The 18099-nt window shown below is 45.7% G+C and overlaps 1 protein-coding gene across 1 annotated transcript in view; it reads right to left on the bottom strand.

The window, feature by feature from the left end:
* Nucleotides 1-2198: 2198 nt before the first annotated feature.
* Nucleotides 2199-18099, bottom strand: part of PREX1 (phosphatidylinositol-3,4,5-trisphosphate dependent Rac exchange factor 1) — a 236144-nt gene continuing 220243 nt past the window's right edge. The window contains 10 exon segments of the mRNA XM_020984168.2: nucleotides 2199-4424; nucleotides 5147-5214; nucleotides 5708-5810; nucleotides 7089-7258; nucleotides 8361-8427; nucleotides 8850-8973; nucleotides 9074-9217; nucleotides 11866-11965; nucleotides 14562-14779; nucleotides 15857-15898. Of these exon segments, the coding sequence (XP_020839827.1) occupies nucleotides 4382-4424; nucleotides 5147-5214; nucleotides 5708-5810; nucleotides 7089-7258; nucleotides 8361-8427; nucleotides 8850-8973; nucleotides 9074-9217; nucleotides 11866-11965; nucleotides 14562-14779; nucleotides 15857-15898 (1079 nt within the window). The 3' untranslated portion in view covers nucleotides 2199-4381.

Genomic DNA, 18099 nt, shown 5'->3' on the forward strand with positions numbered 1-18099 from the left:
TCTGAGGCCGCATTTGAACTCAGGTCCTCCTGAATCCAGGACCAGTGCTCTACCCACTGCACCACCTAGCTGGCCCCTCTAAGGACCTTTTTAGCTCTGACTTTGTCATGTTCTAAGGTCTCTTCCAGATGTAAAGTTCTATCATTCTATGTAAGGAACAGTTCTTGGACTCTGGGGAGGAGGGATTAGTCCTCCCTTTCTGACCAGGGCAGTCACAACAGAGAGGGAATTTTGCTGCTTCTTTGGATTCTGCACATAGAAGTCAGAGTATTGCTGGTCATACAAAAGGAATCATCGCCACCTGCTGGACCTCAAGGGAAGGGATGCTCATAGCAGTGAAAAGTAGTGAGGAGAGAAGACGAAGACTTTGTAGGGGATTGGGGGTGGATAGAGGCATGCAATGGCAGACAAATTGTGCAGAGAAAGTGACCTAGTTCTGTCTCAGGCTAGAGCCCAGGTGGAAGAAGCCAGGCTAACTCTACAACTGAACTCCTTCCCCATCCGTTCTCCAAAGATTGCTACAGTAGGCATGATAGAGTAGGGGCTCTTAACCTTTTTCTTTCATGGACTCCTCTGGCAGTCTGGTGAAACCTGCGCACCTCTTCTCAGAATAATGGTTTTAAAAAGCATAAAATAAAATGCATAGGATTACGAAAGAAACCAATTTTATCTAACTAGTCAAGAAAAAGGTTTTAAGTTCTTGGAACCCAGGTTCAAAACCCTAACATAAAGGTAGAACCCAGACTTTACAAAAGCATTTGAAAAAGCCTCTTGCTTCATCCTTATGAAGAGGAAGGGATGGAGAGTTTAGGTTCATTAAGAAATGTTTATATCACCAAGCCTAAATATTGGTAATTAATGGACCCATGTCACCTTAGAGAGAAATCTCTAGTGGAGTGCCCCAAATAACTACTGTTGGTCCTGTGCTATTGGGCATTTTTCAATGACTCGGGTAAAGGCATAGATCAAATTTCCAGGTCATGCAAAGTTAAAAGGGATAGCTGATACACTGGGTAAGTCAGATTCTAAAAAGATCACAACAAACTAGAACACTGGGCTGTAATAGCCTACATTTATACAGCAAAGCACTCACAACAACCCTATGAGGTTTTACAGCGAAAGACAGAGACTTTCCCAAGGTCACACAGCTAGTGTTTAAGGCAGGATTTGAACTTGGGGGTCTTCCTGACTCCAGGTCCAGTGCTTTATCCACTAGCCACCTACCTATCTTGTTTAATAAAATGAAATTTAATAGGGATACTATCTTATTGTTGGGTTCAAGAATAATCTGCATGGCTAGGTAACAGCTGATGGAAAAAAAAGACCTAGGTGCTTTGGTAAACTCTAAGATCAATAAGAATCAATCATTCAGAGGATTTAGAGCTAAAAGGCTCTCTTATCTAATCCAAACCAGCCTGACATGGCCATCAAAAAAAAGTAACACAATATCTTTATGTATGCATGTATGTATATACATATGTATGTGTATGTGTTTGGGGAAGGAGGTTCAGATTTGCAATTTCCTTTCCATAGGGAACTTCTGGTGAGCAAAATCTTAGACAACTGCTTAACAGTACTGAGAAGTTAAGTGACATTTTCCTGATTCTGGGGCTACATTTTTATCCACTGTCATCACATCTTTCAATGCTTAGGTTGCATTAATATGACAGAACATTGAATACATAACATCATAATGGGGCTTCAAACACAGAACTGGATGGTGTTAGTAGTAAAAAGATCCACAGAATTTAGAGCAGGTAAGCACCTAAGAGATCGTCCAATCCAACCTCATTTTACAAAGTAGGAAACCAAGACCAGAGAGATGCGACTTATCCAGGAGCAGAAAGCAAATTAGTAAAAGAGCTAGGTTATGAATTCAGGTCTCCCTCCCTCCTGCTATTCCAATGCTCTTTTTGTTAACTTTTGATAGCAATGAAGAGGAAAGGTCCATCAGATGGTGCTCTAGTAAGGGGTTCATGTTTCAGTAAGGGACGCTGGACAACCAGGAGATGGATGCCTCAAAGTCTGGAGAGACAACAAAGGGATGCTTCATCTGATTCACAAATAAACCGATTCCACGACGAACGTCTGCTGATGGTTTTTACTCCATGCAGCTCTGGGTCTGCCCAGCATGACGAGTTGTCATCAACCACTCCCAAAGAAGAGAACAGCTCCAATGAAAATCACGGCCTCCTTCCTTATAATATAAACCAACTTTTAATAATAAAAAATCTATCAGGAATTTAATGAGAATATTATGTACATGTCCATGTAAACCAGTGCACAAAGCTCATGTTCTCGAGAGCCAACCTCTGCTCCCAGTCCAATGAGACCCAACCATCTCCCCCCCAAAAAAAAATACATGCCCACTCTGGTGGGCAACCTGGATGGTCTCTCTTTCTCTCTCTCTCTCTTTTTCTCTCTGGAGAAAGGGCCATCACTTGTTTCCCAGTGAGTGCTGGAAAATGAAGGACGTGTTTTCCTCCCAATCCCCACCCCATCAAGACAACATTGAGAAATCAAGAAGTCTGTACATGTTCCAAGCAATGACTGAGGCAAGACCTGAGACCCCAAGGACAACCTCCAGACCCCACACTGTTCATCTTGGCCACTGGCTAAAGAAATGGAAAATTTACTTTTCCTTCTCACTCAGCCTCAGCATTTCAGACCCTGCAGAAAGAGTTATTAAAAAGGACAATTGCCTTGTCGAGACCTTCACGAAGCTAGTTTGCCACAGATTTGGAGCAAGCTCCCTTGAAGGTGGGAAGGCAGCAGTGGGAACAGTAAGGACAGTGGACAGCTCCTCAATTCTGGGAATCTTCCTGGCTAGCTGGCTGACTGAACCAAGGGCCTCAAATACCCTATTCAAGGCAAATTCAAATTCAAAATAAATAAAAACAAGAGCACCTAGGAAGCCTTTCTCCTCCTAAACATGCTTTTCTCAACCTGCTTTATGGCCTGACCAGGACTGAGATGTCAGAGGATATGATCTGAAGATGAGTTTGGGAAGGGGGGAGGAGCCCCACCATGAGCATGCCCTCTGCTGAAATTTTTAAAAAGATGCTTAGATTTCACCGATCACATTGCTCCCAGAAGCACACAGCTGATACTCCAGGCATTTCTTAATCCATTTTTGCCTCTCAAATAAAGTTGTGGCATTCTATCTAATACTGATAAACTGAAACCATTTTGATACAGCGGTGAGGGAAGACAAATCCATTTGAGGCACCTGATGCTTTTGTTCTTCACATAAAACTCTGTCTTCCTAAAATCCTAGTATTAAAAAAGTAAAACCTTCATTTTCAAATCACTTAGTTTTGTTTTTAGTAGAACTGGGAAATGTGAAAGCTACATCGTGTTGGTCCCATGTTAAACAATATATCTTTCTTTAAAATTTAAAATCTCAAATACATAATCACACAATAAAAAAACAAAACACCCAAAAACCCAGAAGTGTCATTCCACATAAATAGGTACAACATAGTTCTTCTGCCATTATGGGGAAAATGGGTACAGTCCAATGGACCAGACTATCAAGTGGCCTTGGTTTCCATCCTCGTTTCAGGCTTGTTAATGCCAACCAGATCAATCAGGACTGGCTTTGAAGAATGTAAGAGACAGCATCAGTAAGGGAGGGTTAGTGCCTACCCCTGAACTCTAAGGAAAGGAGCCTCATGACAAGCAGTGATTGCGGAATGTATGCTATGCTCTAGGCATAGAAAGAGCTTCTTTCTGGGGGATCTGTGATGGCGAAGAGCTCCAGAATAAATATTTCTTTTCATATTGGAAGGAAACCCAAGATTTGTGCCAGACATGGGTTTCAAAAGTGCAGGTTGATCATTTTAGAAACTGGTGTCTTCCAAGAGGGGTCTGATGACTCCAAGCCACTGGCCCAATGACCCTAACAGCTCCATGGATAAAAGGCGCTCAGGATTACAAGGGGGTTAGGGACAGCAACCACATTTGAGATGACTGGTCAGTGGCAGGACAAGGCTCTGCTTCTCCGTTGCACCAAGTGACCACCGTCCTTTGCAGGCACCTGAATGGTGACACCCAGCCCCAGTCCAGTTGTACTTGCCAGGTCTGCAATCTCTCCCAACCAGCTATGTCCAAGAGAAGAAGCAATGGCCTCACACACAGGTGTGTAGACAAGGATGGGTATGGGGGCTGATTCTGGGATGAGGAGGGGGACCAGGCAGCTTTCAAGTAGTCTGGCCTGTCTTAGGAAAAGGCTCCTGGCAGGGGCTCTCATCTCCTGTACCCTGGCAAGTGGCGAGGTTTGCCAACAGGGGAGTGAGGTATGCCAAAGGTCCTGAGGGTTGGCTCTCTGCTGAACACTTCCAGGGTCTCCAACAAAGCAAGGGTTCTTGTCCTTTCTTATTTACAAGTCTCCATCCACAGGTGGCTGACACAGCTGATAGATCCTGGGGAACAGAATGGGAAGAGATACATTCACCAGGGATCAAAGGGTAACCCACAGACACAAATGACCTCACTGCTCCCTGGCACCCTCCTCTGCATCCATCTCATTCTAGAGTACAGGGCCCTGTTCACTGGATGACGCTCAATTCAACAAATATCTGTTTGTGGAGCACCTATCAGAAACTGGAGGATGACAGGAAGAGGATAACGTTGTTATGATATTGCTCCAAGCTTTACTAGGCACTTTCCTCATAAGATTCCCATGAGGAAGATAGGGCCAGGACTGCTATTCCCACTTTACAGATAAGTAAACTGAGCCTCAGAGAGGCTAACGTAGCTGACCCAGGGTCACAGAGGTAGTAAGTATCAGAGCCTGAATGTGAACCCAGGTTTTCTGACTCTTAAGTACACTGCTCTCATGAAATGATATTTAGGATGTTGGTAGAGATGGGGGAAGACCATTCTAAGGCTAGGGAACAGTGAGATCAAAGATGCAGATACAGAGAAATGTGGGGAAAGTTTGGCTTAATCCAGCAAATATTTCATGTTAATAAATGAATGAAGAGATGTCACTCAAACATGGTATTCAAACACAGTCTCTGGGAATATGGCACATGTAAGCTGGTCCTATTAGGCTGAGTGGGTGGCTCTGACCAATGGCTAATACTGATCAATGGCCTGCTTCCCTGAAGAAGGGGAATGTTCTATTCCACACAGTACTCACCGAGGTGCTCCCTGAGGCATCTGATCCTTGATTCGGAGGTTTTTTGCCAGGATTTCCACCCTGGGTCCCTGGAGGGTGAAAGAGAAAACAGAAGGGAGAAGAGAGGGTAGAGCAGGGATGGGGAAAGGAGAGAGAGAGAGAGAGATGAGGCTGGGTAGCATCAACCTTAGAACTATTGGATGGGGTAGAGGGGGAAAGACGACAGCCTGGCAAGGCCCAAACTAGGTAAAAACAGAATGATACTGTTCAAATAGGCAGGGAGTGAGCTAAGTGGTGAATCATGGCCCTGTGAAACGCTGACAATGCTCCCCTCAGGATGAGTCAGGTCTGGTGGAGTGGGAATAAATGATAGCGGCCCTAAAGTGGGGCTAGTCTCCCACTGGTCCTCTTTTACTTCTCTCTCTCAATAGCTGGTGGTAGCAACACAATCCATGTGCAGAGAGATTGACAGTGAATAATCCAGGCCTGAGCACATCTGACTCAAGCCCTAAGCAATTCTGTGTTACTGCCCTGTGCCCAAGCCTGGTTCCTGACTTTGTTCTGCCAGGCCTAGGGTCTTACCTGCTTCCTCATGATGTCTGTTGCCTGCATGATGCACTTAGGGAGTAGCCCATGGCTTCGAGCCAGGATGGCTGCCTGCTCCAGGGAGACACTCAGGGTACTCCTGGGAACAGGACAAGGATGAGAGGTCGATGAGAATCTCTCAGAGCAGGGACCTTCATGTGATCTCTCAGGAACACAGACACAGATGGAGTACCCCTCCTGCCCCCTTTCCCCCCAGCAATGGCCTGGGAGGAATACATAAAGGATCCTGCATCTACCTCTGTGGACTTTCCACAACCCCAACTCCAGTTGGGAACAGCACAGTAGGTAGACCAAGCCTTCTACATTCTAGTGGGGCTTCACCTGGATCATTTGGTCAAATCCTTGATTTTAGATGGGGAAACTAAGGCCCAGAAAGAGGAAGAGACTTTTCCAAGGTCATATAGGGGGTCAGTGACCACCTGGTTTCCTGACACCCAGTCCAACGTCCTTTCCACTGAATCTTGCCACCTCCCAAAATAATAACAATAATTGCTCACATTTCTTTACAGCTTTAAGATTCACAACAACCCTATGAGGGAGGTGATATGAGTATTACTAATGCTGTTCTACAGTTAGAGAAACTGAAACTCAGGTAAAGTGATTCGGCCCCCAATCCCCCTGCTGGAAGTGTTGGCATCAGAATCAGGCCAGTGTACTGTTTCCAGCGATGGAAAATGTCAAGGTTTAAGAGATTTGGAGGAGAAAGCTGTTTTGAAAGGCATCTCTTTTTTTTTTTTGAGAAACATGTATCAGTTCAATTTTATTTGGGTATTCAATAATATCCTTGGTAATAATGCTGACTCCGTGGCTTCTGACCCCAGAATTGACCCTGCTGCCACTGGTCGTAGCCCTGAGACTGATTTTTGTAGTCACGATTGTTTCCTCGGCCTCTGAAGTTCTGGTTGTAGTTCCCCCTGTTGCACATTCCACCTCTGTTGTAGTTGTCTCTGTTTGAATAACCCCCTCTGCTTGGGAAGACAGGACCACGAGGATAGGGATAATCAATTCCTCCACTTCCTCCACCACCACCAAAACCATGCTGGGGCATATTTCCCCTCCTATTATAACCACCACAATTTCCAGGAGCACCTCCTCTAAAGTTTCCACCATGCATAAGCTATTGGTTTATTGGCTAGACTGTAAGAATCTAAGTAGTGGCTAGATTTTAGGAATCTGAGCAGTGGCTAGATTATTATAAGAATCTCAGCCTCGGCTAGATAATAAGAATCTAAGCCGAAAGGCATCTCTTAAGTCCCAGGAGCAACATACTCCTGGACAAAAGGTCCACTTAAGTAGTCCTATCTCCCATGAGCGATGAGGGGGGTGGCAGGCAGGAGATGGGGCAGCTAGTGCTCACCTCTGCATACCAGTGCCACACATGGTAACCTGACAGGCACCCAGGCGGTAGCAGAGCTCAGAAGAGATGGGCAGCAGGCCTGCACTGGGCACACTGGTGCCAGGTTTCAAGTGGACAAAGGACTTCATCAGGCGGCACAGCTCATCCATGGCATTGATGGGACGGATCAGCTGCAAAGTAGTTAGAGAGTTACTGAGCTTTTTCTGAAGTCCGAGACTTCTGACCCTTGTTTTCCTGAACCCGACTTATGACCGTGTCCTATGGAGCCTTTCTTATTTCATAGGGTATTTCATAGGCTCCAAAGCTGGGAAAGATCTCAGGTGCCACCTGGTTCGACATCCTCTTTCTACAGATGCAGAAGCCGAGGCTCTGACGGATGTGACTTGCCTCTGGTCACACAGCTAGTAAGTCCCAGAGCCAGAATTCAAGGCCAGATGCTCCAATTCCAAAACCAACGCTCTAATTGTATCATAATGTTTCAACTTCTATCATCATGCCTCACATACCCATCCCTCTTCTCTCCATTCCTACGGCTACTGACCCTAGCCTCGTTGTTTAAGCTTTCATGATTGGACTACTGCATCGGCTCTTCAGAGATGGATCGCCCTGCCTCCAGTCTCTCCCTATTCAAGATACCACACTTACATACCCCACATTAGTTTTCTAAAATGGCACCTTGCTCAATTGTTACCCCTTGCTCAAAAATTCTGACCCAGTGCCATTCCCTACCTTGGTTTTCAAGGACTTCCCCCTGTACCTAACCTCATCTCCCACTACTCCTTTCACATCCTTCCACTCCAACTAGGCTGTACTATTTCCACCGTCCCAGTGAGACGAGCCAGCTTTAGTCCCGTTTCTGTGCCTTCGCTTATTCTGCCCCTCTCTTCCCGCCTTCACCCACTGTTCCAGGAGTCTTTCCCTGGTAACTCTAGCCACCACTCATCAACACTGACTTCCCAAACCAGACATTCTGACCCCCTGATCATATCTTTTAGTGTACTAATATTTGGGTATTCATTTATACAAGTCTTGTTTTTCAAAAAAATTGTAAGCTCCCTGAGGATAAGGACCATGACTGATCCTTCTTTTACATCACCCAAAGCAGGCGCTCAAGGAATATTTATGGAAGTACAGAGTCCCTGACCCTCATGGAAGTTAGTGGTGAACAGAGAAATAAAATAGACACATTAAAAATTGACAGAAATCTGTAAGAGAGAGGGAAGAAAATAGGAAGGCAAGAGGAAGGGAGAGAGCCCAGAGGGAGGGTGTTACCTGATCAATTTTCACCGCTGTTGCGCTGGCATCTGTGGGCAGGTTGGACCTTTCCAGGTAAAATGTCCTGAAAGGGATCCACACCATGAGTCACTGAATTAGAACCTGGATCTAGCTGATGCTTAGAAGGCAGATTTTGCCTCCTAGCATGCTGGAGGTCTGTCCCACTCCCACCCTGTCTTGCCTCTAGGTCACATCACAGGGACACAGAATGTCAGAGCCAACAAATACCCTAAGAGATGATCTAATTCGTACTACTCATTTTTATAAAGGAGGAAAATGAGGGGCAAAGGAGTCACCCTGGAAGTGGTACATCTGACATGAGAATCCAGATCTCCTATGTCCCAAAGTCCTACCCACTCTATTACTCTGCTTCCTATTGCTCTGAGCCACCCTCCAAGGGCCCCTCAACCTCCTTTGCCTTGGGGAAACCCAAGCAGCCAGAGCGGCACCCCTGGGTGGAGAAAAGAGGGCAGGAGAAGCTGCTACCTGAGGCGTCGGTAATACTGCTGGACCTTCTCCAGGGATTGAGCGTTGATCTCCTGCTGCAGCTCCTCCAGGAGTGAGGTGGTAGAGCCCCCGGCTTGTGGCTGCCCTTCCAGATTGTCCAGGGCTATGGAAGAACCAAAGCAGCTATGAGATCCAGGCCTCAGTACACTGGGAATGAGTCCTACCTCCCCACTTCTCCCCCCAGCCCCTGCCACGGCACATACCTTTAGTGAAGAGGACCGTATGCAGCTTTAAACTGCCCCCATTCTCCAGTCGGGTGGGCAGTTTGGAGAAGTGATAGCTGTCGAGGTAAAAAATGACCTTCAAGGCCTGGCGGCTGCCCTCAATGTGGTAAAAGACATGACTGTCTGGAGAGACAGAAAAAAAAATGGGGAGGGGAGGGTTAGAATGGTTGTCCTCAAGACTGAAAGAAGCAATTAAAGGATTCTACTTTTAGCCATTATAACTAGCTGGCTCCAGACCAGGGTTCACACCCCAGAGAACCATTCAACAGGACCCCAGAGCCTACCCAGCGCAGACATCTTACTACGTGCTCTGCGGCCACACGAACGCTGACATCCACTGCCACATGTTTTGCTTAGAATAATAATCAAACGGACACTCATCATCGCTTCTGGGAAGGGATTGAAAATCTACTGCCCTATAGCCCCATCACAGTCCCAGACATCCCCCATGTGTGCTAAATAATAATAGTAACGATAGCAGCAACAACAACAAGAAATAGCTTTTATGCAGCCCCTACTACACACTTTACAAATATCATCTGACATTCACAACAATCTGGGGGGGAGGGAGGGGTGCAGCACAGCGTTGCTATTATTATCCCCATTTTTTTTACAGTTAGGGAAACAGATTACTAGAGCACAAGCTACATGGGGGCAGGGGCGATGTCATTTTCATACTTCTCTACCCAACACTTACTGTACCCAACTGCCTCAGACACAGTAGGGACTTAAAAAAATTTGCTAACTGATGGATTCATCCTCCCAGGGCAAGTAGCCTCTGTCTAGTCATAAGATTATAGTTTTAGAGCTGAACGGGACTTCAAAAACTATCCACTCCAACCCTCTCATATTACAAATGAAACTTGAGGGGTAGCTAGGTGGCACAGTGGATAGAGCACCAGCCCTGAAGTCAGGAAGACCTGAATTCAAAACCAGCCTCAAACACATAACACTGACTAGCTGTGTGACTCTGGGCAAGTCACTTAACCCCAACTGCCTCATGCAAAAAAAAGAAAGAAAAAGAAAAGAAAAGAAAGGAAGGGGGAAAAAAAAAGAAACTTGAAGCCCAGGGAAGTGAAGTAACTTGCCCACGGTCACATACAGGTAGCTGTATTTGAACCCAGGTCCTCTCACTCCAGAGCTAGCATGTTCTTTCCCCTATACTATGCTGCATCTTAGTGTTGGTGTCCATTCTTTGGGAAAAGTAAACTTAAATTTCTACATGGTGTACAGGTTTAACAAAGCATTTCCCCCCACAAAAATCCTATGAAGCAGGCAGCATAAAGACCATTACTCCCATTTTACAGATAAGAAACTGAGGGGAAGTGACTTCTCCAAAGTCAAATAGCTACTAAGTGCAAAGCCAACATTTGAACCTAGGTCTCCTGACTCAAAGACCATCGGTCTTTCCATTACGTCCTCTGTAGTGAATGAGAGTACCTTTCCGTAGCCTAGAGCCCTGGGCAGAGATTCTGTCATGGTTTACTGGACCTAGAACCTCAATGCTTCTCTGCAGCACTGGCCTGGGGCCAGTTTTATGCTCATGTCTTGATTAGGCTTATACTTCCATGCTTTTCCCCCACCTCAAAGCTCCTTTCTTTCTACTCTCATATGTTCCCATCCCTAGTACCCAGTGACCACAAAGTCTAACTCTCTGAACATCTGCTCTCAGAAAAGAATTCATTAACACTTAAGGAATAACAAACTTTGAGTATCCTTTGGTGGGGAGGGGGGTGGAGCATAAGCAGGGTGCAGCGCTTTGAAATATGACATGGACCAAAGCCTTCACAGGTCCATGAACTTAGACTGGTGGAGGAGGGATTGGGGGGAGGGGTGGGATACATCATTGTTTTTACTAACAGCTAGCTGAAATTTAGCATTTCCTCCAATTATGAATTTAAAAAAAAATTTATTCTAAGAAAGGGAGTTACAGGCTTAACCAGACTGCCCAAGGGGGTCCATGACACATTAAAAAGGTTAAGAATGCCTGCTTTAGACTCTTTAGAGTTGGAAGCAACCTTAAAGATCATTCAGTTTAAAGGGTCTTAACCTGGGGTTTGTGACCTTGTTATTTTTAATGTTTCCTTTTTCCCCTGAATCTTTTTTGTAGGGGACAGGGAGATGGAACACATTAAAAAACATAATTCTGAGAAGGAGTGTGTGGACTTCCCCAGAATGCCAAAGAAATCCAATGCACCAAAACAATTAAGAACCCCTAAGATAAAGGACTGAAAGTCTAACCATGGCAAGCACCAATGAACAGGTGGGGGAGCAAAGGAGGTATCTAGGTTGCAGTGAGGCAGGTGCTGCTCATCCAAGGGAAAGCCACCATTGTTTCCACTTCAGTTAGTTATGGGCTGGAGGCTGGACCAGGACAGACACATGACTATGGGAGAGAGTTACACACTTTCCTTGCTGGAAGAAGAAGATGCACACCCATCAGCTTGGGGCAAGTAAGTAAGGTCCTGTCATGCTTTGAGGCAGGAGGAGAGACAGGCTGGTGGATCAGAAAGAATACCTGCAAGAGCCCCAAAGTTCAAAACAGGGGTCCCTCCCCTGCTACCTGTGTGACTTCGGGCACATCACTAAACATCTCTAGGCCCAAATCACCTCCTCTGTAAAATGAGATTAGACTCTTTCTAGCTCTAATCTTACAACCCAAGGGACAAACAGGATGACCTCTGGGGGACTCTGCCAGCCGGAGAATCCCAAGTTAGAAACCAAGGGACATGATTCTCCCAGCCAGGGGAAAACAACCAGAAAACACTTACTGGTGACAAAATTCTCATCCAGCTGTTTAAATGACAAGGTGACGTTGTCCAGCTCTGACAAAGTGACCCGGATATCTTCTAGCATGATGCGCTCCTCCCTCTACAGAATGAATGAAGAAAGGAAGAGCTGTTAGAAACTTCTTTCAGAGTCAGAAAATGGCACACTGGAGGACTCAGTCTTCTGTGCTTGCTCCTATGAACACAGATCCACCCTGCTTTGGACAGCACCATCTGCCACTGGTTTTCCTCTGACAACGGACTAGATGGTCCCTAAGGAAGACCTAGCTTTGGGATTCTACTTTCTAGGTGCCTTCCAGACCCAAAGACAAAGACAACAGATTTAGAACTGGAAAGAACCTTGCATGTCATCTAGTAAAAGCTCTTTTCATTTTACAGATGAGGACACAGAGACCCAAAGAGGTTCTGTTTCTAAAACCTGTTTTGCCAGCTATAAGAAAAAGAAGAGGCTAGGTCTGATTTGGTCCATGGCATGCAGTGTCTCACCAGCAGAGGGCAGCACGATCCCACTTCACAGATAAGCCAAAGATGTTTCTCCACAAAAATGTTAAACTATCTCAGTAAACAACAGAAGCTATACATTTCCCTCTTCCCTGTGCCCACAACCTGCCTCTTGAAAACAAGACTATTGGTGGTTTGTGTCAGAGGCACCAACATTCCCTGAGGAGATGAGGAAAGAAAGGGGAACACAGAAATACAGTATGGAAATTAAAATGAGGTGGGGCATTACACTCACTGTGTGGAAAAGGTCAGGAGAGAATAAGAAAATCAGAAAATGTTAAAGCTATGAGGGACCCTAGGGAGGCCGGACACCTTCCACTTTTTTCTTTTTTAAACACAAAAATTTATTTTTGACTTTTTTTTTTTAGTTTGCAGTTCCAAATTCTCTCCCTCCTTTTACTCCTCCCTCACTCACTGAGAAAGCAAGCAATATGATGTCAATTATACATGTGAAATCATGCGAAACATATTTCCATAAAGAGACATGTTACCAAAAAAAAGACAAGAAAAATAAAGTGAAAACATTATATACTTCGATCTGGAAGCAAAGACCCTGATGGGGAGATCAGTTGGTCAAGGTCACAAGAAGAAACATGGTTCAGAGACAAATGCCTGGATAGGTCTATGCTCACAATGGCAAATAATGATGGTTGCTCACAACCCACACCCAAAAGGTACTACTGCTCTACTATGTTAGTAGGAAAACACTCAAATGCCTTCTGGTGAGTCACCTCGGTGAAGGAGAAAGGTCACTGGACTGTAAGTCAAAAGCCCTGTGTTCTAGGATTTGCCCCTCCCCCCCACAAATGACCTGCTAGGTGAATTTACCTTCCCTAGGCCTCAGTTTCCCCATTTGTAAAATGGGCACGAGGAAGACAATAACGCCCTCCTGCACCTATCCACACTAGGTTGTAAAGATCAGTGAAGATCGTGGCTGGAAAAGCAGTACCTCAAAAATATAACAGACTACACAGATGAAAGAATAATTAATTATGGTAAAGCCTGTGAATAAGACAGTTTAACTCAGTAGAAGATGCCTGGTGAGTCATTTCACATCCCAGGGCATCAACTGCCTCCTCTGTAACACAGGGCCTAGGGTCCCTCATGCCTCTAAAGTCTTATAAATATTATCAATATCTGAAGGGCCACCCTTGTGTTGGCTGGATGCTCGGCTCTGGAGAGCAGATGCAGGGCCTAGCAGAGAAGGGTGGCAGATCTGAAGAATGTTCCTACAACCAGCGTTATCCAATCATGGAACGGAAGGCCTTGTAGAGACAGTGACTGTCCTTTAACTGGAGGCCCTGGGATATGGAGCTGGAAGGGACATGAGATGTCATCTAGTCCAACCCCACATTTTACAAATGAGGAAACTGAGAGTCAAGGGAGCGACTTGCTCAGTCACCCAACAACGCTTTAATTGTTCCAGTTACTAACACTCTCTTCACTTATCAAAGTACCGTGTAAAAATGGTTACATGTTGTATTCCCTACCTAGCAACCCACCCAGTAGAAAATCAACTCTTGGAGGATAAGGGTTGTTTCAAATTCTGTCTCTGTATATAACCTAATGTTTAGCATATTGGCTACTACAGGATCAGAGATTCAGAGCTAGAAAGGATCTTGGGGCCATCCATTTCAACGCCTCCATTTTACGTGTGAGGAAACTGAGGCACAGAGAGGTTAAGTGACTTGTTCAGAGTCACACTGTTTAGTGTCTGATGCAGGATTTGAGGTTTTCCCGACTCCCAAGTCCAGCATTCTATCCACTCTACCACCAAGCTTCCACAAAGCAGGCCACTTAATTCTTGTTGAATTGGCTTGGAAAAGAGAGAACTGAGTTTCAAACCCAGGTCCTCACATTCCAAATTCTAGTATTCTTCCTCATTGACAGAAGATGGGTCATCGCTCCTCAGTGCTGGAGAGAGGAAGGTCACTATCAAAGAACCCTAATTTCTCTTCCAGTTCTAAAATGATTCTCTAAAATGGGACCAGAGCTAGTCAGCAGCAGAGCCAAGACTAGAACCCCCTGACCTGTAAGTAAATTGCAGGTTCTCCTTGGTAACCCACACCAAGCATTCTGTATCTCAGGCGGGGAAAGCCTCTCAGAGCTGAGTGGGGCCCATCCTCCGGCCGCTCCATGCCCCAACCCCGCCCCTCCAGCCAATCAATGGCTCTTACCACACCGGGGGACAGCAGGGACTGACAGTGGAGGAGGACCCCGGTGGCCGCGATCTGCTCTAGCCACTTGCGACTGGCGTCCCGGCTGCTCTCTTCATACTCGCCATTGTTGTTATAGCGGTAGCTCAGGGCCGCAAGCAGCTGGTCAGAGAAAGTGCAGATGGCGGCCACCAGAGACTGGCAGAAGATGACGTCCCGCCTCAGCTGCAGCTCCGTATCTGCCCGAGGGGAGAGAGAGAGAGCACGCTAAACTGACCTGATGTTGTTCCACCACAAGGGCCTCCAGATACAGTGACTCCATCTGGGCAGGAAGCAGGCCCTGTACAGCCCTGAGGGCTCTATACCTATCTAATGATGGTACTCAGGCTCTCAATTTTACTTTGAGAGAGACAACAAAGGGGTATGGCAGACTCTTGACACTTTTCTTGTTCCTGTGGGCCATCCTTGAGGGGTTTTCAGTTCCTGGCATATTCTGAACTATGAACACAGAGGAAATTCCTTTATGGGTCCAAGGAAAGGAGGAAAAGTTATTCCTTTCCATTTATTAAGCGTCTACTATGTGTCGGGCTTTGCGCTAATAAGCACTTGGCAAATATCTCATTTCATCTTCACAACAACTCTGGGAGTTAGGGTAGTTTCTTCTCAGAAACTTTACTGCTTCCAGTTTCTGACAGTGAATGCTGAACTTCAGGAGGAAGGCTCTATAGCAGGCAGGGCTGCTATGTTAGCTCAGAGACGGACCAGGATGCTCTTAGATGAGCCTTGGAAGGAGTATACTTGGGGAGAGTTAGGAGGCTGCTCAGCCAGAGGTGGAGAAATGCCCATAATCAAACCCTGTAAGCAACAGGAGGAGGGAGTATCAGATAGCAAGAGGGTGGTTCTCTCTTCTCCAAGCCCTGGATGAGAAACACAGGAAACTGAAAACCTGATGTTTGGCCACATGCAGCCCACAGGCTGCATTTCATTTATGAAAGATAGGGTGATGAATTGAGGCTTGGCAGGGAGGAATCAGGCTCCACTACTCACAAAAAACACCAAAGGACAACATACATACAGTCAGTCTATAAACTCACCAAAAATACCAACAAGGCAAAATCCTTCCCAGCATCCCCATCTCCCACAGGTCAACCTTGGAGATAGCCTTCTCCCCTCTAGCCTCCCCTTGGAGTATACTTTAACCCAGTTACCCTGGGATATAAATGTTTGAGGAGTAAGGTGAATATATGATATGAGATCTGAACCCAGAACCTCCTGTGCCCTTTCCACTGGACCATGTTGCCTCCCCAATCCATTACCTGTGCATTTCAGCAATGCCAGCAACACCTGATTCTTCCCATCTAGAAGGAAAGAGAAAAGGGAGGTAAGATCGTAACCTTATGCCAACAGAGGTCTGAGGCTCTAGAATGAAGTTCTAAGAATTTTAGACAGTATTAATAGAATACACAAGACATTTATTAAGGATCTAGGTGCAGATCTAAGCACTATGCCCAACACAGGGGGAGATATAAAGATTAGATAAGACACATTCCTGGCGTTATGAAGCTTATACTCTAATGGGGAATAAGATACACACAATGTAGCATGACAGATACATGTGAGTTCCAAAGATTTATGCGGTTACTGGCAATTTTATCAAGAAAAGCATCCTGGGGGTATTCCAGATACTCATGAAAGGAAGGGCAGTTAAGAATTCAATTTAAAAAGTGGGGAAGGAGGGCATCACAGACACGGGGCACCGTGTGAATTAAAGCACAGAGAGAGGTGTGTTTTGGGGACAAAATCATCATTTCTGGCAGAAACAGGGAGTACATGGAGGGGAGTGTTATGAGATGAAGTTGGAAAGGCAGGGTGGCCCCTGATGGGGAGGGCCTTGAATGACAGGCAGAGGCTCTGACCTTTACTTGACGGGCAATAAGGACATAGTCAGATCTATAGAGAGAGAGGGAAAGGGAAGGATGCTAGGAAAGTTATTAAGCAGGCACCCACCCCAAGGAACACTAAAGGAGGTTTCTCTGGACTGGGAAAACTGCTCCCTTGTTCCAACTGGGTCATTACAAGTCTCCAAAGTAGGCCTCACTGTTTCTGGGCTGAGCTGTGAGGCAAAGTGGGAACTGCCTTGGGCATAAGCATCATGATGCCAATTCAGCCACCTTCTCACACCCAAAGTTTTCCTTTCCCTGGAGGAGCTACAGGAAAGTTCTTCCCACAAAGTCCCCACCCAGACTTGGGCCTAGGGTTGTAGGGTTAATGGGAAAGAGTCTATAGAGGGAGTCTTCCCAGGGATGGTGCTCAAATAACAGAGAAGCAAAATCATACCTCCTAGCAGCTCCCTGCCCCTTACCTCCTCCTCCTCCCCCACATACCCACACATCTTCCAGCTGAAATATTTTATGATTTTCACAGACAGATGAGAGACAGCATAGCGTAGTAGAATCAGAGCCAGCCTTGAAGCCAACAAGGTCTGGGTTCAAATCCAGACACATGCTGGCTATGAGACCTTAGACAAGTCACCTAACCTCTCAGTTCTCAAGGAAATTCTCTAAGCCTCTAAAGTTGCAGAGAAGGAACCAATCTGCATTGGTAATGGGAGTTCTCTCACCCAGGAATTCCCTATACCAATGAAATCATACATTCAGTCCCTATCCCTATACAAACACAGATACTACAATTTAGTTCATTCGTCAAACATTTACTGAGCACCTACTATGTGCAAGGTCCCATACTGGGTGCTGTGGGGAAAACAAAGAAGAATAAGATATAATCCCAGCCTTGGTAAGAAACTATTAATAACTGTGCATTATCGTAAGTCATCCCTGCCTAGAACACATCCCCTCCTTACTGCTGCCTCATAGGAGCATTCTTTTCCTTCATGACTCCATTCAGGCAGGTGTCACCTCCTTGTTGGATTCCCTTGACTGCACCAGAAGGAAGCACTCTTCCCTCCTCAAATTTCCCCTGAGCACTTTGCCTAGAATTCTCCTTTGCCCCATCACAGCCCACCTTGTACTGTACTTATCTGTGTACCTGCTATCTTCTCCCAGTTAGATTATAAACTCTCTGAGGACAGATACTACGCCGTTTTTTATCTTTGTATCCTTATCACCCAGCACAGAACACGTCTGCACATGGCAGATGCTTAAGAAATGTTTGCTGAATTGACTTGATTTAGCTTCCTCTGTAGTACACAGGAATCTCAGACACACACAATCTTTTACACACACACATAATCTTTTACACACACACACACACACACTCTCTCTCTCTCTCTCTCTCTCTCTCTCTCTCTCTCTCTCTCTCTCAGACACACACAGATACAAACAAAGGCACGATACAGACACATAAATACACACAAGTTCAGAGAGATGCACCAACTCAGAGGATCTGATATCTGGAAGGGGTCTCAGAGCTCATTCAATCCAACCTGCACCTAAAAAGAAATTTCTTCTGCAACGTTCCTAATCAATGAAGTTGCTTAAAGACTTCTAGTGAGAAGAGCCTTGTTATCTCCCAAAACAGTGCTGTTCCACTTTTGGACAAG

This window comes from Phascolarctos cinereus, unplaced genomic scaffold (genome assembly GCF_003287225.1).
Source record: "Phascolarctos cinereus isolate Bilbo 61053 unplaced genomic scaffold, phaCin_HiC Scaffold_2;HRSCAF=192, whole genome shotgun sequence".
Taxonomy (NCBI): Eukaryota; Metazoa; Chordata; class Mammalia; order Diprotodontia; family Phascolarctidae; genus Phascolarctos; species Phascolarctos cinereus.